At 47.2% G+C, this 20,407-nt stretch overlaps 1 protein-coding gene across 17 annotated transcripts in view; it reads right to left on the reverse strand.

Moving 5' to 3' along the window:
- The window catches only part of SYNE1 (spectrin repeat containing nuclear envelope protein 1), a 1,651,720-nt gene that overhangs the window by 241,390 nt on the left and 1,389,923 nt on the right, over nt 1-20,407 (reverse strand). For all 17 annotated transcript variants that reach the window (XM_069606781.1, XM_069606782.1, XM_069606785.1 and 14 more), the window contains one exon: nt 9,479-9,573. In XM_069606781.1, the coding sequence (XP_069462882.1) occupies nt 9,479-9,573 (95 nt within the window). The remainder of the gene's footprint in view (nt 1-9,478; nt 9,574-20,407) is intronic.

The raw sequence follows: 20,407 nt of genomic DNA on the forward strand, positions 1-20,407 counted from the left end.
TTATTTATTCTTTCCTTTTCTTTCAAACTTTTCTTTTGTTTTTTCAAACTATTTACAATTCAATTGAGTTTGTGAATTCTTGAAGAAACACGTGTTAAGCTCACACGCGGGTTGTTTTCATGCAGATGAAGTTCACGTTGAAAAATTCCTGCGTTGAAGAACACGCGCACGTTAAGCAAAATCCACGCGCAGAAAACACATGCGCTTGCCTAACCAAGTCAAGTAGAATTCACGCGCAAACGAGAACACGCGCAGAAAAACACACGCGCTAAAAAATGTCCGTACTGAAGAACTTCCGCGCCTATTCAACACGCGCCTTATAATCCACGCGCTATGAGTTCACTCGCGATCGAATACACGTGTTTAAAAAGACACGCGCAAGAAACCACACGCGCAATTGAGTTCTAGTGCAGAAGCACACGCGCTTGAAAACACACGCGCTATAAAGTTCTCACGCGGCAATCAGATTAACACGTCAGGAAGCACACGCGCTTGAAAACACACGTGCTCTTGAATTCTCACGCGACGAACAGATTCTCGCGCTACGGAGCTCACGCGCTTGAAAACACACGTGCTCTTGAATTCTCACGCGACGAACAGATTCTCGCGCTACGGAGCTCACGCGCTGGCAAACACACGCGCTCTTGAATTCTCACGCGACGAACAGATTCTCGCGCTACGGAGCTCACGCGCTGGCAAACACACGCGCTCTTGAATTCTCACGCGACGAACAGATTCTCGCGCTACGGAGCTCACGTGCTGGCAAACACACGCGCAGTTGAATACACTCGCACGCGCAAAGGTTCAACGATATTTTCAGATTACAAGTAGTACGTGTATTTACAAATAGCGCACAAGCGCACTCAGGGAGTTCAATAGTACTAGTACAAAGATAACTTTTTACGAATTTTCAAGGAAATGTCATTAAAATGAACAGAGCTGCAGTACAAACAAAGTCACTTATCTCCAGAGCGAATTCATAAGGATCTTCAGAGTTTCCTGTCTTCAAAAACGAATTCCTGACAACTGATAGCTTCTCCAGAAACCCCCAAGAAAGTAGCCGCTCAACTGCTAACGCCTGAAGCATAAAATCCACCAGGCCCAAGTCTAAAGCAGGAGCAGCCACTAAACACGTCCTCTCAGCTGGGGTTTTGATGATGAAAGGCACAGAGTGACAGTTTAGAATGTTCATTGTTGTTCTGCAGTGTCTTCTAACCAATCAGAGCTGTCACTGTGAGACTCCATTTTGCCTTGGCTCAGAACCAGGATTCTGAATCAGCAAGTTAAGGCCAAACCAACTACAAAAGAAAACTTCCCACCCACACAAGGCTAATATAAAAAGGATTAATAAAGAGAAATAATGAGAAGGAAACTTGAATAAGGGAAAATAGCCTGAATAGGGGAAGGAAACCTGACACTCTATCATGGGAACTACTGTTCTTTATGTTTTACTTCATTTGCTTTCCTCCGTATCTCTTAAAAGGTATCTGTTTTACACGTTTGCAGCACACAGCACCCTCTGTGCAGTGTTGCTGGGAACCCTTTGTGTTATCCTTTTTATATTCTATCATTTTCTACTGTTCTTAAGGAATGAGAAGTAATTTGCATCACTCCTAAAACTTTAGCTTATGAGTGATTAGCACACTCACCTTCGGTGGAGTGCTAATGGGATTCCTAGAATCCCCCTTCTCGCTGCTCCTGTGCCTTTTTAGTCCCAGTGACAACCCTATAGTTATTGCTGGTGGCAGTGGTTGTGTTCTACCAACTTTTGTGCATTTTTATACCACAGGCTGTAGGCATGTACAAAAGGGTCACCTATGACCTAACATGGTGGATCCTTCCTCTTTTCGCCATTTCTAGTGTAGTTGTCCTTTGTTAGCCCTTCTGCTACCATTCTGGGAGGGGGAGGTCTGGATGTGTGTTTTGCCTTTGGCAGGAACCCTTTGTGTAGCCCAGATAGGCTCCACTGTGTCTACGAGGACAGGAAGCAGGGGTGGAGTGTGACATTCCCCTGTCTTTTGTCTGCTGATGTGCCTGAATGGAACCAATTCCCAATGGTGGGCTAGCTGTCCTAATTGGACAGCCACCCACCCCTTTCTATAACCTGCAGGGAGAATTTGCAAAGAAATGACTGGGAAAACTAAATAAGAGTTGAGGTTCCTGAGGCAGAAGGCAAGTCGATCATTGGAAAAGAAGATCCAAAGCTGAAAACGACGAGAGAAAACTGCAGACCCTTCCAGTAACCGTGAAGCGACCACTGCTGTCCTGACCAGTTTTCTTATCGACAGAGGATCTCAGAAGAGGACGACTCCTTCCCTTTGGCTGGTGTGACCAAGCAGCCCAAAGACAAAATGCAGATCAAGCCATCCCCCAAGGTGCTGCTACCTTCCAAGGCTTCAAACCGTGAATACCAGGGTACCTCTGACCCAATTGCAGTGCAATGACTTTGCATGAACAAATCCTCTCAGAACTTTGGTGAGCTCCTTCGACCTCCAGAGACACAACTCCAATCTTGCACAATCAAGGCAGATTGACCGGACGGTAACCATTCGCTGTTGGAGCTGATAAAAAGGCACCAAAACGGCAGACCGATGTGGGAGATTGAAGAAATCCTTGCGGAGGGTCCTTACTCGCAACTGCTGCTGTGACACCCCATTCAGAGTCCTTCCTTTCGTCACCAGACCGAGGAATCAGGAGACCCGGTTTGTTACTGCTGTACAGGAAAGCTGCATTTTCTTCAACCAGCCTAAGTTATTGTATCTCAAGGTAAAACTTATCTGAAGCCAAATAGTCACTCCAGTGTGACTGGACTGCGATACCAGGTGTTTGTGTATTCACCCATACCTCTTGCCCAGGCTTACAGCTTGTGCTCTTTTTAGGTAGTCATTTGTGAGGTCCATAGTAATTTTGTTATCTTAATAAAGCATTTTATCTGAAGTAACAAACTTTGCCTTTTCTGTTGCTGCATAGGACTTTGCCCCCATCCTGCATTGACTTTGAAGAACTCTTGACTAGTTAGGAATTGGATTGCTAAAGCATCAGAAGCCTTGAAAAGTGTTGCTAAGAAGTGAATTATTGCTGCTGCGACTAAATAACAACTTTTACTTCCTACAGACGTTGTCTGAGTGACTTTTGTAAATCAATGAAACTGCCATTTCACTGTAACAATTGGGGGCATGAGCAGCTACTATTTAAACAGTGGCACTATCATTACTGTCATTTTCTGTATCAATTTGTGGGTGCAAACCACTACCATTAAACCAGTCGCCTATGAAAAGTGTTGCTATTGTTTTCTAAATGTGTTAAGTTTGTCTAAAATAGTATTTAACTACCTTGTCTTGTGTCTATAAAATAAATGTGTATTTTACTATAACTTGTGTTAGGTAAGAAGTGATTTAGTAACACAGTATGAGTCTACATATAGGTATGTACTACACAAGTTAGTACTGTGAATGAGCAGCCAGGCCTATCTCAAGAGGGGTACATGTGAGCTGTAGCAATGAAATTCGCAAATACAAGTATCCAAGTAACACTTACACTCAAGGTTTCAGTTATAAATAGTTATTTATTTATATAATATTTTATATATATCACGTTCATACACAAGTGTTTCAGAGCGCGACGAGGCAAGGGGGGGCAAGGAAGGACAAAAACAGCAATCTTAATAGGCCATCCATTTTTAAATAAGCATTCTTTAAAAAGGGCAAGATATGTAATAATCAAATATACTTTAAAATACTTTTCCAGAAACAGCACAAGTTAGTGGATACTCTTTGGATATGCTTTGTACACAATTCCTACACCCAGAGAAGACTTCATTCACAAGGACAGTAATGGCATTTATTTATCACTAGTTATACTTGCAGATTCTGAGGTTGCAGAAAGGAAAGGTTAAAGGAAGGAAAAAGGTTAAACAGGTCCTAAGGGCATGTGAGTATACTTAAATCTTCCAATGAAGGCTAGACAAGCATTTCCCAGCAATATCAGTCTAAAACAAGTTACCACCTATGAGGGACAGAAATATCAAAGTCAATGGACTAGAAGAGTCTGCAGGGAGCCAGGACAGCCAAAGTCAATTGGAGTACAGTCTATGGAGCTGAGGCACTCCTTAGTTAATAAAAGTCTTCCACAAATTTAGGGAGTTTTGTATAAATCACGTGTAGGGGTCACAAGTTGTTACACTTGTGAAAAGCAAAGTTGTAATCAACTCCAACAAAAGTAGCCACTGCAAGTCTCAACTGAGAATATCACAGCTAAAGAGACAATGAGGTAAGTACCCCAAGCCTCAACAGTACCTCTTGTTTGAAGAAGAGTGGTGCAGCTGGATTCTTTCCTGTTGCAGTAGTGCAGACCCTTGGTTCCTGAGCCTCAGTCGTGGGGACAAGAAGGAGGATGTCTGGAGGGCTCCTGCAGCAGCAATTTGGAGGGTGTCAGCAGCTACGGGCTCTTTTCGGATCAGCAGCACTTTGCAGTTTCAGTGTGCGGGAAACAGCACCACCAAGGATCTCGGGTACTGGTTGGGCTTCCTTCACTCCCCGAGTCCTGCACTCTGGTGAGGGTAATCAAGCTCTGGTCGTCCTGCTTCTGGAGGGTCCTTAGGAGGCCAGATTTCAGACGTTTCACTCAACTACAGATTTCTGACCCCTGGCACTCGGTTCCTGCAGCAACAAAGAAGTACAGCCACTCAGGGTTAGTTGGCCCCACGAACCCAAGGGAAGAAGTCGTCCCTTCCAGAGCTTCTCTTGTCGATCAGAAAAGGAGTTTCAGCACAGCAGCAGGGCTTCACTGGGCAATTCAAAGGTCCAGGCGGATGCAGCAAGCTTCGTTAACTGTTTCTTCGTCGGGTGTTTCTCCCAGCGGTCGACTCTGACTCTAGTCCCAACACCCTCACATTTTAAGCAGGTTTCTCCCATTCATGCACAGCCTAGGCTGTCAATCACACAGCAGAGTGGCTGTCCTAAAAGGACAGCCAGCCAGCCAATCAGGACTGGTTGTATTCAGGCATTCCTAGAGACAAAGGACAGGGGAGTTTCGGCAACCTCCCTCACATCCTGCCTTTCCAGACACACTGGAGCCAGAGGCGGGTTTCAGGACTGAGGCACAACAAAGGCAAAACAAACCAAGGGCTCAAATCTGTCTCAATGCACACAGTAAAAGCCAAGAAAGACCTCACAAACAGAAAATGGTGAAAAAAGAAGACCGGGCCATTTTGCCAAAATGGTCACCCATGGGTGCTATACTGCAGCTGAGGATTTAGCCTGCGGTAGAAAAGCACAATGGTAGGAACATTAAACCACTGCCAGTAGCTATTTAAAGTGGTGAGGGTAACATAAAAAAAGTTACATGAGAGAGTAGGATAAGGGCCCACTAGGTAACCCCCCCGAGCACTGCACATAAGATGGGGTGTGCTGGACCTACAAAGAGAAATGTTATGTAAAGTCCATTTCACTTTACTATTCTTGGGAACTGTAGTTCACACAAGAAAAGGTGTTTAAACCTTATGAGAAATCTAAAGGATTTCTCTGTGACACTGCACTGAAGGTGCTGTGTGTCACCATACAAAAAGTAGATGTCTATGGAGTTAGACTCCAAAAACAGTGGAATCACAATCTAAATCATGTCAAAACACATAAGAGAGTGAGAAGGTCTCACTCACTGCAGGGTTAAAATTAAAAAGTCCTAAAGTCCAGCAAAAGAGCTGGGGGTCTCTAAGGTTGAAAGAATTAGCACAGACATGAGAATTCTCCCAAACAAAAACATTGTGCCAGAAATCCTGTGAAAGGGAGTGGGCACCTCTTGTGAATACTTCTTTTCAAATAAATCTCAATTATTAGTATTGTTCCAATGGGTATTTGTTTTTCAATGGAGCTTACTGGGTCAAAAAAGGTCCAATGACATCTGGACCTTAACAACTATAGTGGTATGAAAAGCGGAGTGGAGACCACGCCATAACACCCAGTGCTCACTGCTTGCCTCATGTCTGGAGGCTAAATTCGGTACTTGAAGCTATATTCAATTGTTAGTTGAGTTAGATAATTCTTGGACTTCAGCATAATCATTAAACTGGATTCTTTCAGAAAGAGTGATTTCAGCCACTTCATTTATCAAAGTTTTTACTCGGGTATTTTTGTTCAAATCACACAATACTTTAGGCGTTTTCCCAATTCCTCTACAAAAAATCACAGCTCTTGCCAATGCATTTCGGTGACTGGCACCATCTTCAGGGCTTAGCTGTCTCGTAAATGCGTAAACGCCTCATAAAAGTTGATACATCAATGCAGTGAATGAAGTGGCTGAAATCACTCTTTCTGAAAGAATCAAGTTTAATGATTATGCTGAAGTTCACGAATTATCTAACTCAACTAACAATTGAATATAGCTTCAAGTACCGAATTTAGCCTCCAGACATGAGGCAAGCAGTGAGCACTGGGTGTTATGGGGTGGTCTCCACTCCGTTTTTCAGACCACTAAAGGGAGAACATTTGCCACTCCACTGCATCCCCCGCTACCCCACCATGTCTTGCTCCTGGGAATGGACTCAGCCCATTTCAAGCACTCACAAGTCTATGCAGGTGAGGGGGTGATAAGGGCAGGGGAGTGAACCATACAAAGCTGGGATAATGGGGGGGATGCAGTGATCAGTGGCAATGGGATGGCGCTTGTGCAGCATCCCCAGTTCATGCCGCTTAACAGGAAGAAATCAATGCACTGTGTATCTGGGAAATGGAAAACCCAGCACACATCTTACAAAGCTCGTGGTTGGAGCAAATATGGTTAAGAAACACACCATTCGTTCCTATAGTGGAAGATGTGAGGAAACAAAAGTGCTTCGGGGATTTCATGCTACAAGCTTTGCCAGTTCCTATGCTAACCAGATATTCTACTTTCATAAAACCCATTCTCTCTCTAATGGGAGAAAATTGTTTCAGCATTTATGGTGGTGCTGTGTGTTAGGATGGATTTCTAGAATCTGGCCTTGTGGACAGGTTTTAGGAGGCCATCTTAGTTATGAACTGGGAGCTCTGAGAGGTTAGCCCAAACCCATTCAAGGTAGTGTGGAGAGGGATCAAGGCTTAGGGCCTCATTCCGAGATTGGAGGTAGCCATGGTGCTAAATGCTGTTTCAGCTGAGTGGAACAGGAAGCACAAATATGTTCAAGCATGACCCATGCCATCAAACGTGGTTACCTTATGGCCTTAGCCCATCCACAAAAGTTTTTCAAAGAGTCAGTTATGAGTGACATCCAATTTTTACTCTCTTTTTTCCTATATTCTCTAAATCTCTTTAAACTCTTTAGGTATTGGTCTTCCCAAACTTCAAGAGTAGAGCCTGTGTCAATGTATCAAAGTCTTTCCTGTCAGCTTTAGACATTTCTATAATCGCACTGCAGCCAGAATGGGACAGTCTGCTGAGCAACCATGCAATCTTATCAGACTCTTGCACTTCTTACACTTCACAGGCATAGTCTAAAGCAGTCAACCAAACAATGATATCATTTTTTATCATCATACATGCTAAACAGATCCCTAGGAAATCTTGGCTGAGAAGAGGACCCAGATCCACTTTCAGACCCTCTGGAGGAGCCATTGGAGCCAGGCCAAACTCCAGATGGAATTCTCTTTTCTTCAGCATTTCAATTCTGCCAAACTTCAGCTTAGCCTTATTAAAGTCAAGTTATTTCGCTCTGAGCCTACGTTTTTCTTTCTTTAACTCAAACAAAGCCTCAACTTCTGAAGTAGACATATAAACAGAAGATGACCCGCTCCTCTTCCTCATCTGTGTTTTCAATAGTAGCAGTTACCACTAGACCACTGCTACTGCTAGGCTCTGCCTCAGAATCAACGGCATCACTAGGCAAAGGTAAAGGAATGATTCTAGATTCTTGGTGATCCATCAATCTTTGCACCAGATCAACTTTAACACTGGAGGAGGGCAATCCTCGGACTAAACACAACTTATTTCAAATGATCTACCTTGAAAGCAGCAACAGTAGTCATGGTGAAAGTTTCCATTATATATCAAGAGTAGGCAACTTTTATACTGCCTATTACCTTTAGTCTCACGAGGATAGCTCAGGGGCAACGTGCTCGCCTTGGAATAGTCTATGGAGGATAGCTCAGGGCCAACGTTCTCCCCTTGGAAGCATGACCGGTTACCTTGATGGTACCTTTGGGAACAGACTACTTGCGACAAACGCTGGTGACTACCAAAGTTCCGGATTTCAATTCAGAATGGCGGTGGTTCTGGCGAGGTAGTCCACTGGTCAGTCCAGGGACACTTCCGAATGCTTCAAAGGGCTGGATCCTGAAGAAGGTGTTGAGACTAGTTGGTCTCACTAATCCACAAACACAAAGTCTCACTAGCCTGCAAACGCTGCAGCTTTCCTGTGCAAGTTCATGACATTAGAGGACTTTCCTCACCCGAGTGGGCAGGAAGAAGGCCAAACTACACCATGGCCAAAAAACAAGCGAAAATCTTGTGGCATGCCCATTTTAGGGCATTTAGTAACCATACGCGTTAAACATGAATGTGCACACCAAAAATAATGCAAAAACAGCAGAAATTGAACTGCTGCCACCAGCTGGGCTCTAGGCACATATAAAAGAACCTAACAATCCTATGTGTAACAGGCTAGGGTGATACAAATATATCCGCATTACACTGTAAGGTGCCGTGTACAACGTTCTAAAGTACAAGAATTAAAAAGGGAAACAAAGTTTCCCCATAGCAATGTGAAGCTGAAGGCTTTACTTTCTTTCAAAAAGTCAGGACAGGATAAAAACAGAGCAAAAAGAATGGGGTTCCATAAGAAGGTATGCAGTGAAAGTTGGAAAAAGGAAACTCCTTCCTAACACTATGCACCCTCAAACGCACCAAAACCAAAAAGAACATGAAATCAAAGATCTGTCAATGCATAATGAATAGAAGAAATAGAAGCATGTGGAATTAATAAGAACAATAAACATTGTCAGCAAGTGCATGAGAGAATTGCATACTAACAATAATGGTAACCCAAAGTAGAAAAGTGATAGACCAGTACTGGCGAAGAGTCTAATGATAATGAGTTGAGAAATACTATCAGCATTTAATATACCAGGGCCATAAAAAGCATTTACTCAGCCCTTACCCTATTGAAGCATTCACTCCATAGTAAAGTCTTTCAGGAACCTCCGATAAGCTTATCAATCATACACATTATGACAGATGTTGTAAGGTAACAAAACACGGGAGGTGCAAGGGTCTAACGGTGTATTTTGCTTTAAATTGGCAACTGCTAATGTTCAATGACTTTGCATAGCTAAAATATTTCTCAATTGTGGGTATGCCTTTTCAAATAGCCGACACTTGTAGCAAATATGCACGGATCAATATGAAGAAATGACACAAGTAATTCTCAACATTGAATTAAACTATCGGTATAGAATTTCATGCAGTTTTGTAAGAAAACAATATTTGAGAAAGAGGAAACAAACCCTACCTGTCCTCCACCTGTCCTTGTTCAAGCAAGTGCTGGCCATCAATAATGATGGAATGCAAAATTTGTTGTCGGCTGAACATCTCTGCCTGGAACAACTAGCAAAACAAGAGAAGTTTTAACAGGTGAACATTAAGACAGGAAGTGAATTTATCATAAATGTTTTATCTATCATACATTCTCATAAAAATATACATAAATGTGATTCTGGGAAGGCTATGCACCAATTGTTGCCCTTACCTGCTGAATAGGAATCTCAGCTACAGTGAGGGACCAAGAGCAGTGAGAGAGGGCAAAGACTTGTGTGATTACTTTTGGGGCAGTAATATATATGGGGAATAGGTGGAGGCATCCCAGGGAGGTGCAGTATTTAGTGCTGCTGTCATTGTATATGCAGCAGCTGCTTCCAAACCCCTAAAGTAAGCATGCCGCCAACACCTGTCACCTGGCTTTTTGTAGGCACTCACAGCGTTATCAGTTAGGTGAGTCGTGATGAAAGGTGACAGCGACATTTGACTACAAAAACTTTTTTTTAAGAGGGGAAGCTTTTGATATTGTTATTTTATTTGTATCACGCTCGTACAGAAGTGTTTCAGAGCGTGACGAGGCAAGGGAGGGGAACACGGGAGACCAAAACAACGATCTTACTAGGCCCAATGACATTGAGAACGCGCAAGTGCATGTGAGAGGGAAAGGGGAAAGTGCATGGGAGGGAGGGAGAAGTGGAAAATGCTGAGCAAAGAAATACAAATAAACAAAATAATAAATACATTAACAAAAGCAACAGTGGTAGTGCAGCCAGCAAGTGGCAAGTGCTAGGTTTAAGGCAACAGAGAGGGTGTGTCTGATAAGTGCAGAAAAAAGAAAAGGGGAGGGGGCTGTAGGGTTACAGATACAGTCCCCGGTGCAAGGGATTGCCAGGAGGCAGTGCGGGTGGGTGGCATGGTGAGCAGGTACTTGGGCCTGAAAGTCAGCGGATGACCAGGTGCACGATGCCGAGACAGAACAGATCAGCAAAGGAGAGGAGGAGCCAAGGCAGAAGCAAAGAGGAAGGTCTTGAGTTGTTTCCTGAACCAGAGATGGTTTTCCTCAAGTGTCAGAGTGGCAGGGAGGCTGTTCCAGAGGGAGGCTCCAGCCGAAAACAGAGATAGTCTCATGAGGATAGCTTAGGGGCAATTTGCTCGCCTTGGAAGCAAGACGGCACGGAACACCACAGGTTCCCTCCACAGTCCGCGCTTAGAAACCTCTGGGTATTAAGCGCGTTATAAATAACCTATCATATCATCATATCATATCTACCCCCAGCTCGTTTCTTTGAAAAACGACTGACCCTGAGGGAGTTGGAGGAGCGAAGCTTGCAAAAGGTTTCAGGTATCGTGATCCTTAGGTCATATAATTAAGCACTGCTTTCAACAGACACTGTTTACATTCAACAAACATTAACCCTGGCACTAAAATAAGGATGAAGGCATGACCCATGTATAACAAACAAATTTCATGGTTAGGGAGTTACAATCAAACATAATATTCATTTACTAAAAACAACTAAATGCAAATCTGTGAGGTATAGTATGAGAAAACAAATCTGAATGCTGCTCTTTCCTGTTATGTATTTCACAGTTTGAACCTCCTTAAGTAATCTGCTAGAAAGCAGAAAAGAGACAAAAAGTCTGCAAGTAAGAATGACAAGAATAATGAGCATGACCCAGGAATGTCCTTTTTAGGCCTTGCTGAAGTGACTCAGTTAATGATGCTACAGACGTGACAATACTTTAAATATTGAGCATGTGTGAACTTTTATTGTCATATCCCAGATAGAAGGGGGTGCAGAAATATTGAAGACTTGCATTTTTCAAGTGTAAACCTTTTAGAATGGGCAATCACAAGAAACAATTATGATTAGCACTATTCAGAGGAAGTATAATTATACAGGAGTCTCTAAAAGATGGCAGAAAGGCCTCACTTAACAATGAGTCGAGTAAAATTAATTGGATGAGTGAAGTGGACAAAGGCACAGAATTATGACCTGCGAACAGAAATAGACTAGATAGAGATGCTGGTATTTTAATACTTGGTCACACGGTCTTGTCAATCACATCTTATTATGTCTATTGTTAGGGTCAATTTTTATACATTTATAAAGACTTTACAGAATATGCACAGTACAACAATACCAGAAGTCCAAATAGTATTAAATGTCTACTGTAAAAACTAGTAAATGGGCCTCATTATGAGTGTGCCGGTATTACTGCATACTGGCATGTTACAGCACCGGCACACTCCAAGTTTGCCGGCAGGGTGGTGGATTTACCTCTGAGCTCAAGGTATATCTGCCACCCTTCAGGAAAAAAAGTGCTGTTATTACCGGCTGAGTAATACCAGTGGTGGTAATACCGGCATTATCGCCCCATGTATCCCCCAAATCCCTCCTTGTTCTTCCAAAACCATCAAGGGCCATATTGACACCCTCGCTCCTGCCCTGGCTGACTTCTGTAACATTCCCTTTGCCTCTGGAACATTCCCCTCCGCTCTGAAACACTCTCTTGTGCACCCTCTTCTCAAGAAACCCACTGCTGACCTTTTTTGCCCTGCTAACTACCGCCCAATTTCCATCACTCCTTTTCTGGGCAAACTCCTGGAAAAGTTGGCCATCTCACAGCTTAACCTTCACTCCGATTCTGTTGGTTGTCTCCACAACCATCAGTCTGGCTTTAGAGCTGCTAGAAGCACAGAAACTGCTCTTCTGAACATTGTGAAGATCTGCTCTCCAACCTTGATTCAAACATCCCCTCTGTCCTCATTCTACTCGATCTCTCTTCTGCCTACGACATAGTCAACCATACCATCCAGCTCAACCGTCTCTGTGACAACCTGCGAATCACTGATCAGGCTCTACCTGGCGGACCTCTTTACTTGGGTCCTTCCTTTCATCTATCTCCCTTTCTACCTGCGGTGTTCCCCAGGGGTCTAACCACTCACCCTGGTTTTTCAACCAATACCTGACAACTCTCGCCCACCGCATTGCCATATTCTGCTCCAATTTTCAGTGCTACGCGGATCACACTCATTTTCAGGCTTCCCTCGGCCACCTCCTCTCCTTCTCTCATCTCCGATTGCCTATCTGTCATTCAGGATTGATGTGCCGCCAATGATCTCTGCCTGAACGCCAGCAAGATGGAGATCCTCCTCATCAGCACACCTTCACCCTCCTTTCCTGTCACTCTATTGGCGGGCTACCTTGGCCGTCCTCCTACCCCCACCTGCGAGGCTAAGAACCTCAGGGTCATCTTTGACTCCACATTTTCCTTTTCTGCCCACATCTCCGACGTCTCTAAAAAGTCAAACTTCCTGCTGCCCCTCCTCAGAGGTATTCTGCCTTTTTCTCTCTCCTTCCCCCAGAAGCTCACCGTCCCTCGAGCCCTGGTTCTCTCTAGGTTGGATTATTGCAACAGCCTCTGTCTAAATCTACCTGCTTCTACTCTCCGCCCTTTGCAAGTTATCCAGAACAGGACTGCAAGACTTGTCCTTGGCCTCAAGCCATGGGTTTGTATCTCTCCAGCCCTGAAATCTCTCCATTGGCTCCCAGTGGCTGCAAGGATAAAATTCAATATCCTTTGCATTGTTTAAAAGGCTTTCTGGGGCCTGGGTCCAAAACACCTTCAGCTTTCCCTCCATAAATACCTTTCCTCCAAGCTCTTTGCTCCTCCACATCTAACTCCCTCAGGGTCAGTCGTTTTCTAAGAAACAAGCTGGGGGTAGATCTCTGTCTTTGGCTGGGGCCTCCCTCTGGAACAGCTTCCCTGCCACTAAAACTTGAGGAGAACCATCTCCGGTTCCAGAAGCACCTCAAGACCTTACTCTTTGCTTCTGCCTCTGCTCCTCCTCTCCCCTGCTGATCTGTTCTGTCTCGGCATCGTTCACCTGGTCACACTTTGACTTTCGGGCCCAGGTCCTGCTCACCTTGCCACCCACCCGCACTGCCTACTGGCAATCCCTTGCACTGGGGTCTGTATCTGTAACGGCCGCCCTTTTTTCTTCCTGCACTTAACATGACACACCCTGTCTGCTGCCTTAAACCAAGCACTTGCTGGCTGCACTACCACTATTTGTTGCTTTTATTATTTATTTACTTATTTATTAACTATTTTTATGTTTATTTATTTGTATTCCTTTGCTCAGCACTTGCCACTTCTCCCTCCCTCCCATGCACTTTCCCCTTTCCCTCCCCCATGCACTTGCGCATTCTCAATGTCACTGGGCCTAGCAGGATCGTTGATTTTGTTTCTCCCTTGTTCCCCTCGCTTGCCTCGTTGCACTCTGAAACACTTGTGTACGAGCGCAATACAAATGAAACGTCAATATCAATGGAGTCCTGTGGGACTCCATGGAATGGGGATTACCAGCGTTTCCGCCACTTGGAATCTGCTGGTAATTCCGGCAGACCAAGTGGCGGAAACGGTATTACAGTTTGCCGGTATCCCGCCGTTGCAAACATGTAATGAAACCCAATGTTTACAGGTTTATTTTCTACACCAAAACTCACCATGGCCCTCATTACGACCCTGGCGGAAAGTGACTGACCGGACCGCCACAGCGTAAATAGCGTTTCCGCCATTGCACGAAGGAGCAAAGTGCGGCCCATTCCGACCCATCGGGCACGAGCACCACGGCATGGCGGAAGTGCAAAGTCCGCGATGGCGGAAATGACCCCAAAACGGCCCACACCGCCGCCGTACGGCGCCCTAGGTGCAATACCGCCACCCATCACAGCGGACACCGCAGTGTGCGCCTACCGTAAAGTACGGTGACCGGAAATATACGGAAACGGAAGTTAAAACATGGGCCCGGAACGGGAAACATCCCGCCGTACACCTATAAAACCACTAAAACCACACAACCACTAAAATCACTACCCTGAAACACACCCCAACCCGTCATCCACCCTAGCGAAACCAAGAAAAATGGGAAAAGTAGCGAAGAAAGCGTGCGACCGCAAGCGGCAGGTCCACTTCTCCCGTGAGGAACTCACCGTGCTAACAGAGACCCTCCAGGAGAATGCTGCCGTCGTCTTCTGCACGCAAATGACCAGGACGGCACTTGCAAACAAGAAGGCCATATGGGCTCTGGTGGCACAGCGGGTAAGTGCGGTGGGGACCGCACCCCGCACCCCACAGCAATGCCGCAAGCGATGGGACGACCTGCGGATACGCGTCCGCAGCATACTCTCTGCCAACCGCAACATTGCCACAGCCACCGGGGGAGGTCCTGAATCACCCATCAAGTTGACCCCCTGGGAAGAAATCTGTGCCTCCACCATCGGAATGGAGAGCATAGAGGGAGTCGGAGGGATGGAGAAAGGAGTGCAGACATCCGAAGATTCAGGTAGGTGGGCCAAATAAAACAATGCCAAATCCACAAAGTCCATCCATGTGAAGTACCATGCGTCCACATAGTGCAACAGAAACACATGTCCAGGAGAACGTCCACACACATCGGCCTGATAGCGCACGTTAAAACCCACAATAAATACATAAATAATTAAAAACCCCTAAAACACGCACTACACGTGCAGCAGGCACACCCTAACTGCAGGCTGCCAAACAACTGCACCCTCACTCCACACACAAATGAAAGCACCTCCAAGGCCCCGACCCAAATCACCCTCAGGTACCACCCCAATGCATGTGATACAATGCCATTCCAATTCCCACAGACCCATCAATAACCCTCGCCCTCCTTTACTCCACCACAGGGTCCGATCCAAACGACGAGCTTCAGGACACCCCTACCAGCACACCTGCAAAGAGGGCCAAGACCAACGGCCAAAGACCCTCCACCTCAGCTGCACGCATCAAGACACGGCAGCAGCACAAATCAGGTGGCAGCACAGAGGAGGGAACATCAACAGGCACCCCAGCAGCCAGCATGCCCACAACACCACCACCACAGGTCCCCCCAACGGATGCCACAGAAGGCACTGCCTCTGGTGGCAGCAGCACCATAGGTGACACCCCATTGATGGCAGCATGCTCCGACACAGAAGACGGGGATGTCGAAGTCAGATCCATCCATGACCTGTCCCAATCCCCCTGTCTGTCCCATCCCGTACAACATGAGGATACCACGCAGGGGCACCCACAAGACGACGACTGGCCATCCCCCACAAGCCCTGTGGCAAGGCAACATGAGGACAACAGCCCCTCTGTGACACCCCCGCAAATGGCCATGGCCCAGCAGAGGCAACAGTCCCTCGACCAGTTAATCGTGCAACAGCAGCAACTGGCCACGCTCCTCAAGGACCATGCCGATGAATGTGGGGGCACTAAGGCAGACATAGAAACATCAACTGAGACACTTAGGGCAGAAATGGAGAGAGGTACAGAGACACTAAGGGCACAAATGGAGAGTAGCACCGAGAGCCTGGGAGTCCAAATGGAGAGATGCACCGAGAGCCTGAGGGGGGAACTGCATGCGACGTCCAAGGACGTATGTGCCGAACTTGCCGCAGTGCGCCGTGTGCTCACTGAGCTCTCGCAAACCCTTAGGGACATGCATGGACGTGAGCAGGCAGAGACATCATCCGTTGCAAGTTCCGTCCAGGGCAGCCCCCAACGTAGATCTGGGAGGAACCTGCGCTCCACAGGCAGGGGTGCCCCCGATACCCGCAGAGGGGGCTTGCAATAGCGACTGCCCACTGACAATGAGCATCTTTGGACACTGGTGTTCGGGGGGGAGGTAGGAGGGTGGAGGGGGTGTGTTGGGCTCACTTGGGTGGCGGGTCGATAGGGTGTACAACATGATATCACATATGCCATAAACAGTGCACGATCAACCAATGAGATGTGTGGACATTGATCTTTGTGTACTAGGCCATCATAGGCGTACAGTCCATATTGTGCATGTCCCAGACACACACAGTGCCACGAGTCCCGTGTCCATGTATCAGCCACCAGGCGTGAGTGCTAGAAGCATACATCAATGAGATGCTGACGAATGTCACGGCCCTCCGGTGCCTCGCAGACTCCATGAGGTGCTGCCACATCCCCACCCTCATCATGACCATCATCAGGTGCTTGCAGTTCTGCGTCAGGGGGCATGGGCACATTTCTACGTACGCACATGTTGTGGAGCATGACACATGCCATCACCATCTTTGCAACCTTCTCATGGCGGTACAGGAGTGCCCCGCCAGACCTGCTGAGGCAGCGGAAACGACCCTTCAGTAGGCCGAATGCCTGTTCAATGACTACACGGGTACGTGAGTGGGCATGGTTGTAGTCCTCCTCATGCTGGTCCCGTGGGTTCCGGACTGGTGTGAGGAGCCATCTCTTCAGTGGATATCCAGCATCACCTGTATGTGGACGAGAAACGTATGATGTGGAATGCCATTGCTACGTACGCACACCCCCCCCCCCTTCCTGCCAGGTCATTGCCGAATCACATACCCCACATTATCATGCATGTAATGAGACTCACCGAGTAGCCAGGATCTGTTCCCTGCGTGTCGCTCCATGTAGCGTGGTATTGTAGAGTTCCTCAAGACCATAGAATCATGGGTTGATCCAGGGAATCTGGCACAACAATGTGTAATGATCCTGTTGGAGTCACACACCATTTGTACATTCAGAGAATGAAATTGTTTTCGGTTGCGGTACTGGGCCTCCATGGCATGTGGGACGACCAATTCCACATGGGTGCAGTCGATGGCACCAATGCAACCCGGTATGCCGGCAAGTGCATGGAATCCCACTTTTGTGTTGGTAATTTCCTGCTCCGAGCGTGGTAGAGAGATGTAGTCGTCTGCGTGCTGCAGGAGGGCATCGAGCACTTGCAATAGTGTCCGTGAGAACAGTGGCTGAGAAATGCCATGCAACTGTCCGACTGTGTGCTGGTAGGTGCCTGTGGCCAGGAAGTGGAGTACAGACACCACCTTCAGTAGGGGTGGGATGGCGGTTGGGCTATCTATCATGCTGACAAGGTCAGCCTGTGTCATGTCCACAATGGCGGCTATGGTGTCCCGGTCCAGGCGGTAGAGGGTGTGGATCTGCTCATCAGTGAGGTTGAACGGATGTGCTCGGAGGCGTGGGATTGCGGGCTGCCTGCGTGGTGGTAGTGGCTGTGCTGGCGGCCCTTGCTGGCCCTGCCTTGGCCTCCTCCTCCTCCTGCGTCTCCTCCGTGCGGCCGGTTGTAGTTGGTGTTCGTCTTCTTCTTGGAGTTGGAGTACTTGCAGTGCTATCAGGTCCCCCAGGGCCAACATCGCGAGTCCTGCCGGTAGCATTTCGGTGTGGTTGTGGGAGGAGACTGGCTGTGCAATTTGTGTGTTTTCAGGCTGTATGGCCTCCACCTGTGGTGATTAATTCCACCTGTGCAAACTGCTCTCCCCTTTGGCCGAGCACGTCCCGCGCACAACGCTGCAATTCGGGGAATGGCATCTTGCTATTGCAATCATGTATTTGTACCCGATGGCCGTGTAAGATTGGTTGATATGTTCATTCTGCTGTGGTCCCATTGTTTCACATACTATCTGTGCAGTCGCGAACAGACTTGTGAAGGGTCAGTGGAACGTAGTACTCGAGTAACGGTGGGCCCTCATGCATCACTGTACCGAGTTGCAACGACGGGCGGGGCGTCCCATTTGTGGGTGAAGGCAGTTGCCATTTTCACACACAGCGGCACTCGATGGAATGATTAGTGATTTCAAACGGCCACAGATGCCTCTTCGACGTGATGTTGCAAATGAGGAATTCGAAGGGCGGCGCTTTCGGTTTTCAGCTAGCGGCGAGGAAATGCCCACAGGTCTGACTGCAAATATAACGTACTATGTCCTTGAGACAGGGGCCATGGCGAGGATGCAATGATTGATATGAATAGTTTGGGATGCGCAATAGCGACGTGGGCGATGAGGCCGGACGTTCCCAAATACATGTTACTTCACTACACTGGAATTACGGGCTGGGGCACTGTGGATTTTGCAGGCTGCATAACGCACAGACTCAATGGATATTTCTAATGTTATGTGAGTAAATATTCAGGCGTTTTAATCCCGGGATGAGGGAATGATGAATGGATGCATGGGCAGGTGATTTGATACAGAGTTTGCCATGTACAGGGCTTCTTGGGATCTATCCGCCTCCCCTACGCTATGTGATGCAGGGCTGCCATAGTGGGACCATCGTCTATCTGGCCTTGTTGAGCCCTCCCTGTCTCGACGCGCCCTCAGACACTTGCGTCCATGCACGTTAACATTCCCATCTGATGGATTCTGTTTTGACAGACGCATGCACAGGTACACTCGTTTGTGATGGTGTTTACACCTCGATATAGGTAGTTATGAGTCGCAAGTGGTTTTGGGGTGGTGATGATCCTTTGGAGTGGGCTAGCATGCATATGGCTGTGGATTTAGTGTGATCATTGAAGTGAGTTGTTCGAATGTAGTTCTGATGGCCATTCTGTTCTTTTTCTTTTCTTTTGGTTGACAGGTATCTCCTCCCCTTTTGCCACTGCCATCTGTATGCCACTCCTGCAGATGGCTTTTACTCCCGACACCTGCTGCTTCGTGTTAATCAGTGGAGCAGCATTACGATCTTATGGGACGATCGCCAATGGGCCACATGCCCTTACGCAGTACTGGTGGCTCGGAGCAACATTTCGGCCTTTCAGCTGGACTAGTGCCTCCCCATTGGGACGGCCCTGCGGTTCTGTGCGCTTCCATGTTGCCTTTTCGTACGTGAATGTGGCTCTGTGTACCATGAGGGAACAGGGCGTCACACAAGTAGTGGCTGGTCATTTCTTGCGGATGCAGCCCACAATGGTGAAAAGTGTTTTGGAGTTCATGGCCTGATGGCTGTATGGGCTTGGTGATTTTGATGTGCATTAAATTTCTATTCTGATTTGGCCCGTGTAGCGTTCTTCTTTGCAAGTGATGTGGCATATGCCTATTTGGGGGGCGATGTATTGTGAGGAGATCTGCATTGGGTTCCAGCTTCGGAGTTTAGTTGCGTGGTACTGTACTGGGCGCGTTTGCCTACGAAGCCCGTGAGGTCAGGGATGGGGGCTGTCAATATGACAGTTTGAATGTTGTCATGCTCAGGGGCGGGGGATTGGGTTTTGTGTAACAGATGCCGGTCAGCCAGGTGGACTGGTGGAATGATGTGATTTTCGGAATATTGCTGGTCACAGGTGCCTGTGTTTGCGTGCGTTTCTTGGTGGGGGACTGTGGTCATGTCCATTGGGATGGCTTCTGTATTCGTGCCATCTGTGCCCTGCTGCTCCCATTGGCCCCTGTTGTGTTTCTTTTGTTCGTTGGCATGCATGGGTGACTTGTACATTTCAATGGTTGCATTGTGACTTCATTGCACCTACGGGGAGTTGTACTTTGTGGCCAGGGAGCGGTGTACAGGGACTCAGTGGGGCCGTTTACGGTTGATTCGCGATGCCGTACTTCTCACCATGGCGGAATGGTACATTCCGCCATGCTTGATGGCGTTAGGTACATGTCCGCTAGGGTCGGAATTAGCGTACCCTTGCGCCATGGTGGTATTTACGGTTTGGCATGGCGCGCGCGCGCGTGCTTGGTGCAGTTAGCGTTGGCGTTCACTACGGTGTCGCTAATGGCTTCGTACTTTGCGGTGACGGGTCATAGTCGCACCGAGCGCTATTCGATGGCGGTATTGCATTTCCGCCATCGTTTTCCGAATTCCGCAAGGGTCGTAATGAGGGCCCATGGGTTTAGGGTACATCAGAAACTGTGGCTTCTCCTGCCCTCCTCAGGTTCATACTCCTTCACTTTGTACCCTCTCCAAAAAAGCTCTTCCTGCTTGACTAGAGGTCTCTTGGATTATAGTGCTCAGTACTTTCTTGGCTTATTGCAGAGGCTTTCTTCAGTTCAATATCCTAGCTTTAGTAGTGTAAACCCTCATGAATGAGGCATTC

The sequence above is a fragment of the Ambystoma mexicanum genome, chromosome 4p, assembly GCF_040938575.1.
Source record: "Ambystoma mexicanum isolate Mex_15411 chromosome 4p, UKY_AmexF1_1, whole genome shotgun sequence".
NCBI lineage: Eukaryota > Metazoa > Chordata > Amphibia > Caudata > Ambystomatidae > Ambystoma > Ambystoma mexicanum.